The 7870-nt window shown below is 40.5% G+C and overlaps 1 protein-coding gene across 1 annotated transcript; it reads left to right on the forward strand.

Moving 5' to 3' along the window:
* The first annotated feature begins 972 nt into the window (after nucleotides 1-972).
* Nucleotides 973-7448, forward strand: stard7 (StAR-related lipid transfer (START) domain containing 7). The gene is made up of 9 exons (XM_017410769.3): nucleotides 973-1074; nucleotides 1353-2513; nucleotides 3941-4104; nucleotides 4216-4265; nucleotides 4542-4652; nucleotides 4789-4871; nucleotides 4985-5084; nucleotides 5180-5264; nucleotides 5432-7448. The coding sequence occupies exons 2-9, from the start codon at nucleotides 2068-2070 to the stop codon at nucleotides 5608-5610; spliced, it is 1218 nt and encodes a 405-aa protein (XP_017266258.1). The 5' UTR covers nucleotides 973-1074; nucleotides 1353-2067; the 3' UTR covers nucleotides 5611-7448.
* Nucleotides 7449-7870: the final 422 nt, after the last annotated feature.

The following is a 7870-nucleotide window of genomic DNA, read 5'->3' on the forward strand; positions in this document are numbered from 1 at the left end:
AACTGATAAACTTTTAGAGCCTGACCAATTCAAGATGGCCTCCACAGCCAACTGAGCTTAGAAAACATAAAAATGGCTATAATTCAGTTAATTTGACAGCTATTGAGCTAAAATTTGGTATGGTTGTAGCTGAGAGTCATTTACAACACATAGTATCAAGTATCAGGTTTTTAGTGAAATGAACCCAGACAGCAGATTCGTTTTCCAAAACAAAAAAACTGATTTATTGAACAAAAAGAGAAAACAAAAGGTTTGACCAAAACGGCTTCAACTCTGTAATTTCTCAGCATAACACATTGTTAGTGTAATACTCTGGCATGAAAGGCAGCTGGCGATATGCATTCCTTAAAGGAAGTTCAAGTAGTTTAATTTTATCAGTCCTCTTAGTCATACAATGCTGAATTAGTTCTTTGTTTTTCTGATGTGGAAGTTGGCTTAAAATACACCTGGCAGTATACTAAGTGTTTTTGCCAGTAACAAGCACATCATCAAAGTAATGACCCTATTGTTAGATACTCGCTGTATTTAGGTTATTGAATTATCTGTGTCAAACCTTGTTTGGGTTGGGGTTTTTTTTTACATGTACTGCTGCACAAAAGAACCACACAGATTGTTGCATGAATAATTCATTTAGCCAAGTTTGGACTAAGTGAAATAAAAGGAGCATGCTTCACAATGAGTTTGATTGAGTACAGTGAATCCCATTCATGTCTACCACCCAAAAATCAATGAGCTGAATTTCCCGGAACAGCCTTTCTATTTTTCAGCCTAATTTTTAACTTTGAAAAAAAAAAAAAAAAAGATCTAAGATGATTCATTTTTTCTAGTTGCTGTGAATTACCCAACACTCTCATCATCTGCAGTCAAACAGCACCATCTGCTGTACAAAACATATATAATCATACGTTTTACATGTACACTTTTTACGCAAGTATGGAAAAGTTTCAGATTTCCGACACTCCTTAAAGTAGACAATACATGCCCTTAGTTGAACCTCTTATAGCTGTCTATCATTTTTTAACGATATATTAACCAAATTATGTTAAAGTGGCACTGTCCGAGCAAAACCAATAAGTAAGATAAGTAAATATTCTATTTTTTTCTCTTTGAACTTTTTGAAGATTGTGAAATTGTTAATGAGTGGGTGCTTTCTGTTAGTTTACTTAAAAAGTTAAGGCTTGCTAACATTGCTAATGCTAAGGCTAGGCTAGCATTGGCATCAGCAATGCCTTATCATTATCAATGTTTAGCAAACCGTAAGAAGTCCTTCACATTTCCTGTTCTCGATTAACTTTGCCTTCAGATGGCGCCTCTGACTTCCTTTTCTTTGTTTCTCGTTTTTGCTTATGCAGACACAGATCCTGGGTCGCATTAGCGTTTCTGCTTTTGAACAACGGGCCATTTAACGGATTAGACGACAGACAAGATCTGATCCCAGGTCAGGCGAGAAACAGAAGGGGCGGCGCTTAGCATGCCTGATACACATTCACGTGCTGTTACGCAGAGGCGGCTAAAGTTTTGACAGACACCTCTATGAGCCAATCATATTTGCCCTGAGTTGACAGCATCCATACACGTGCGAGTATCAAACCCTGTAAGGCGGGCTTTATACAAGTGGGCGTGAAAGGCACAGAAGAAGAGGAGGTCAAACTAGCTGCATGAGTTTGACAAACGTGAGGCGGATTTAAGAGAAGATAATCAGATAACTCCAGATTCCGAGGGATTATATAGTTTATGCTGCGTTTATTAGGGTTCAGTGCGGATATTAAAGTGGCGGTGTTGGGGGCGTATGCTTGTTTATTCGCTGTGCAGAATTTGGTAAGAAACCCAGCTAGCTAATGCTAATGATAGCGTGTTCCCACAAGGGTTGACAGCCAAAGTTACTACCAGTAAAATTATGAGTTTTGCCAACTAAAAGCCAGCATTGATAACTATACAGAAGTAATGTGTGGTGTTTCTTCGTAGAGCAATAGTTTTGGCTCTTACGTTTGCCTTGATAACCTTGCTGCTACACAGTTCAGCCTGATTATCTCGTCTTCTGGACCTTGCGTCACGGTCACGGTCGTCATGTTTCATTCGGTTCCCCGTCGTCCCATGTGTGACATCGGACTGAGCACAGTGAGGCTTCAGAACAGCAGGTTGTTTGGAAGTGCGGCGGCGGAGGAGGGAAGAGGGAGGCTCCCGTGGCTGGGCAGGAACGTGGGCCTGCTGCTGTCCTGGCTCCAGAGGGCAGGCGTGGGTGCCAGCAGCAGGGCTTGTGGTCCGAAAAGGAAAGGACTGCTCTCCATATTTGCGGACCACTGTGGCTTTGTGACCGGTCAGAGGCTCCGGCGAGCCTGCCAGGTCGGTGAGCTCTACTCCAACCTTTACTCCGAGCGAGCCAGGTGGACCCTGGTTGGCAACATATGGCGCAGATTTCAGAGCAAGCATGCCCCTGCTGCTGGGAAACTTATGGCGGCTCTGGCCGTCTTCATGTGGGAGAACGAGAAGATCCAAGATGAGGAAATACGCAGGTAAGATATCTTTTTGCGGGGGAAAAAACCCTCACTGTTGCCTGTGGAGACATTGAGGGTGACAAGCTGCAGCAACATTGATCAGATGTGCAGAGATCTATAAAGATTCTAATGGTGTGGGACAATAACAACTGAGAATGATCATACAGTATGTGTATTTTTTATTTATTTAACTAGGAAGTCCCCTGAGCTTAACATAAAAATAAAGTTACAAGCTTAAAATAAACAGTTAACATCAAAATCCGTAAACAAAAACGGTTAGAATCAACATAAAACAAGCACAAAGTCCAGCTAAGGAATAGCAGTTTGCACTCTTTGGTTACAGAAGACTTTATCTGCACTTTAAACTCTACCAAAGAGACAAAAAGCATTAAGCTGTAGTCTGGACTGAAGATTATTTCATGACCAAGGTACAAAATAAGAGAACACTGTTCTTCAAAGTTCAGAAAAAATTCCTGCTGAGTCTAAAAAGGAGCCAACTGGAGAACCGCAACTCGCTGAAAGTATTAAAAAGGTGCACAGATACGAGTGGAGTTTACCCAGCACAGCTTCGTGCGTAAAACAAAAGAAAAATACACCAACACTGTTGTCTGCTGAGGCTTAGAGAAGGCCAAGTAACCAGATTATAAAGCACACAAAGCTAAAGAACTATAATATACAGAATGTAAACAACAAGGAAGAGGTGTGCATTTAAATAATGTAGTCATAGTCAGCATTTTTCCTGATTGATTAATTAAATAAGGTCCAATTCTGATAATAAAAGCCCAATCTAACCTTCAGCTTTTTTTACTAAATGCTCAACATTCACTTTAAAAGAAGGACAGTCATCCAGCCTAATACCCAAATGTAGCTTCATTTGCGTTAAGCACCAATTTTAGTTCATATAGTATTTTTTTTTATAGTTGCTGAAAGGCATTTTGAAGCTCCTCAACTCAGGTCTACTTCAGCTGTAGATGTACTCATTCCAGTGTCAATAATACATTAAGCATAAAACCGGAACAAAATTTGAGCTTTGTGGGACTGCTTTTATTATCTTTAAAAACAAAAACTGCATTTATATGCATACTATCTGAAAGGTAACTTTTAAACCACTATAAGGCCCCAAAAGTATGTAGTTCATATGCTGTGGTGAGAAGTTAAATATGAAGGAAAAGGAAACATTTTAAAATCAATTAAACACGCAGGATGCCAAGACGGTGCTTATGTGTACTCGCTTCTTTGTGCCAGTCCGAAGCTGAGCCGCTGCGTTCTGGACAGTCTGTAGGTGATGCAGAGATGATTTTTCTAAACCATTAATCTACAGGGACTGTAATGTTTTAAAAGCACCACTGTCACCCTTCTTATGGCGCTTTACCAGAACAGTAGAATTTAAGTACAGCAGCGTGTTGTCTCTTATTGGTGTGCTAAACCTGGAATCTCTCTTGAAGGTGTGGACTTGAGCTACAGGCTTTGGAGACTGTAAAGTGCATGTGCATGTCGTCGGGATCCGTAGCTGGACAGCAGGAAGGTGGCTGGGAAATGGTGATGGAGAAGAGGGATTTTAGAGTGTGGAAGCGACCCATTCCCAACAGTCACCTTTATGAATACAGAGGTCAGCTATCTTAAGATCTCATATGTGCTCGGATTTCCCTATTGAAGCATTCTCTTGAGTCTGCACTTCTGAAGAGTTGGCCTCTTTGTTTTTTTCTTCCCCCCCCTGCAGTATTAGGTTCCTACACTGATGTCACACCAAGACAGTTCTTCAACGTGCAGGTAAAGACTTTTAAAACGATGGAACTATGTCTGTGTAAAGTTCAATTAGAGAAGAAATGTAGCGAAATGACTGCACAGCAGCTGCTTAACCCCAAGAAACTCACCAGGAGGAAAAACGGTGATGAATGATTGCTTATGATACAACAGACACAGCTGGTGATTTTTGTTTTGTTGTTGAGTTTCTTGTAAACTTTTTTTTAATTATTTTTTATCACCCAGCTGTTCTCGTGTACGTGTAGCTCAGGATCCTTGTTATAATGTTCCTCTTCCTCCCAGTTGGATACAGAGTACAGGAAGAAGTGGGATTCTTTGGTTATCAAGCTTGACGTGGTCGACAGAGATGCCAGCACAGGCTCTGAAGTTGTTCACTGGGCAACACGCTTTCCTGTAAGCCCACAATGTTTCCTGTGATAGAAACAAACTATAAATGTTATCAGTTTTCTATTTACGTAGAAGTAACTACTTGGCTGGTCAAGCTTTTCTCATTAGGATACTTTGCATTTTGTTCACTCTCTCCTCACAGTCTCCCATGTATTCGCGGGACTACGTTTACGTGCGTCGCTATGATGTTGACGTTGAAAACAACCTGATGATCTTAGTATCCAGGTTGGGATTTAAATATTTGTTTGAGAAATGGCTTGTCTTTTTGGACCACATATACAAACTAAATGCTGTTTTACATCTTTTAGCTTCTTGAAATTGTTGTTTTCTTCGTTCAGAGCCGTTCAGCATCCCAGAGTCCCAGAGACTCAAGACTACGTGAGAGTCCACTCGTACCAGTCTAAGATGGTCATCCGCCCTCATAAGTCCTTTGATGAGGTTCGTCACAAGTACTAAACTGCAAAGAAATTCAGTTGCATGTGATGGTTTTTGTTGTACAGACCCAGAGACTGGTTTGTTGTTTCTCTCTGCAGAATGGTTTTGATTACCTGCTCACCTACAGTGATGATCCACAGACTGTTTTTCCTCGTTACTGCGTGAGCTGGATGGTGTCAAGTGGTGAGCGTTCCTTATCCGAAACTTGATAAAACTGCATAACGTGGCCTTCATTACGGTTTTATTCAGTCCTGTGTTTAGTCATTTAAATATGTGTGTTCTAAAATGTATCCCCCCCTTTAATAACATTTTACTTGATTGTAAAAGTTTCTCCTTTACCGCCCTGTCAGGTATGCCTGACTTTTTGGAGAAGCTGCATACTGCTGCCTTGAGGGCCAAGAACTTGGAGGTGGGAATTCACGACTACACAAGCGTCATTAAGTCCAGCGACACCAGCCGGCTGCCGAGCCAGGAGCGCCTCAGTGGGGACAACGCGCACACCGGGGGAGCGGGGCAGATCTACGCCTGAGACGGATATTTTATAGACCAGGAGTTAACGCCGGCATATTTTCACTTGCACTAGAGTCCGTACAAAGCCCTCCAACCCAACTTTTAGGGTACAACCGCAAGCAAAGTTTACAACCCACTCAACGGACACGTGTCCATCCGTAGCTGTGGTTATCTGGTTGTAGACGGGACGTCTCGAGAACAGTGGACTGCATTGTTGTCCTTGTGGAGAAAATGTTGCAATGAAAAAATATCATCCAGACTGACGGCTGTGATACTGTTTTGTTGTTTTGTTTGTTTTGTTAGCCAGCCAATATTGTGACCTTCTTCTTCTTCTTCTTCCACCTTTTGACAGTTATGTGTCCAGCTTTTTGTGAGATCGAGCCATATTTCCTGTTTGTAGAGACGCTTTTGCCACAGGTCCTTATCGTAAAGCTCTGTTGTCCCTGACGAAACTTGACTTTCAGCTCTGTTCAAACCGCCAGCACCAAAATAACTCGGTGATTTTTTGGGTGTGCTTTTAAAGAGGAGTCACGCATAAACATACTTTGAAGATTTTTGACACACAGGGGTAATTATGACTCGATTCTGGTGGACTGTACCACTGCTGGTGCTGGTCTTATTAGCCCATTGCCAGATAAAGAACAGTGACCTCTGTGGGAAACGGATAACCGCTTCCTTCATGTCACGGATGGAAAGCATGTTTCCTGTTTGCAACATAAGAGTTTTATATGCCTGAATGAAGTGAATTCAAGAAAATAACACCATTATTATAGGGAAAAAATGTCCAGGTCATTTAAGAAAACAAATCTAGGGCTCTTTGTTTTTGTGGGTTTGTGGTCATCGAAGTCGTGCTCTGTCTCAGTGTTTGAGTGTTTAAACTGCCAGCCTTCTGAAGATTAAACAGTCCTTCAGCGTTAGAGGCATAGTGTCTTATAATAACCATAGAAATCCTCAAATACAACGGTACTAAAGTGCTTCTAGCGCGGAAGAAACACACAAACTAGTGCCACTTTTAGGCCTGTTTTTATTTCATTTGAGTTCACGCTTGTCTCGTTTCAGCTCAGATTATGGTCCTTTTTTGTGTGTGTGTTCATCAGTTTTGTTTGTACTCTTGGCTTTATGGGTGTTTATTTTACTGTAGATTTTGTATATTCATAGCATAGCTTAAGCAGTTTTCATTATGCAACAAGCTCATAAATCCGTCATATGATCACACTTTTTTTCTAATACGAGTCCTACTGAAACTCCGCTGTATTCACTCAGTTCACCATTAATGTATTTCTAATGAACTTGTATGCAGAAGTTGTAATGAATGTACAAAAAGAACCACATGCTGTAGATAACATTGTTTACAGCCTGTCAAAGTGGCCCAAATGCCCTAATTACCTGTTTGAAACAGTCTCTCAGCTTGTATTAAATTTTAATGTCATGATTTGTGTGGCTGGAACATCTGAATGAATCATCTGACTCATGATGGTGAAAGACGTCCCAACTTCATGACAAATATGTTTAATTCTTTTACATGTGTTTGTCCTGCTATTCAATAAATGACAATGTATGAAGTGAAATATTTGATATGCAAATTAGATGTTTTTTAAGTTTTCTCATGGTCAAAACTGTGAAAATCAGAAACTATTAAATGTGTGTTTGCTATCATTAAGCTTGTATGCAAATCTAACATTTCACTGCTGTAATTTAAAAACGCCTTCAGTGATTTTAAGATGTTTGGTCTCGTCTGCAGACAGTAAATCGGCTGTGATTAGCTTCAGCATGTGATTATACAAGCAGTCGACAGGAACTGCAGAAGTCTTCCGAGTAACGATGAATAAGCAGAGCTAATAAACATTTTTGAGTTCATCATATTTTGTTCAGCTGGTGACTTGAGAGCAGCTTTGACGCTCGGCCTGCCAGACAAGTCGTGTCTGTTCTAAACTACCGCGTAGTCCAATTTAACGGGATAATCCGTAAACCTCGTGGTTCCCCGTCTGGACCAAAGGTTTGTCACAGACTTGCAGAAAAGCCTCACAGTTTAATAAAAGCACTCCTGAATCTAACTGAAGAAAGAGTCAAATACAGGCTCCAAACTGATAAATTTGTGCATAACATTTAAATAATCTCTGCATTGGTTTATCAGTTAAAGTGAGATGTTTTTTCCACTTTAAAGGATGTGATTTAACTACAGTTTATAGTAGGGTGAAGATACTGTTCAAAATACGATATGACTCATTTCTTTGGCATTATATATATTTATCTGTTAACATAAGCATCTAAAAAGTAAA

Source organism: Kryptolebias marmoratus, linkage group LG14 (genome assembly GCF_001649575.2).
Source record: "Kryptolebias marmoratus isolate JLee-2015 linkage group LG14, ASM164957v2, whole genome shotgun sequence".
Lineage (NCBI taxonomy): Eukaryota > Metazoa > Chordata > Actinopteri > Cyprinodontiformes > Rivulidae > Kryptolebias > Kryptolebias marmoratus.

Bases quoted from the DNA above. Each gene is read 5' to 3' on its own strand.
- stard7 (XM_017410769.3), top strand. From the start codon at position 2,068: ATGTTTCATTCGGTTCCCCGTCGTCCCATGTGTGACATCGGACTGAGC. The intron at 4,653-4,788 runs GTAAGCCCACAA...CTCTCCTCACAG, and splicing joins ACTGGGCAACACGCTTTCCT to TCTCCCATGTATTCGCGGGA. The intron at 4,872-4,984 runs GTTGGGATTTAA...TTCTTCGTTCAG, and splicing joins CTGATGATCTTAGTATCCAG to AGCCGTTCAGCATCCCAGAG.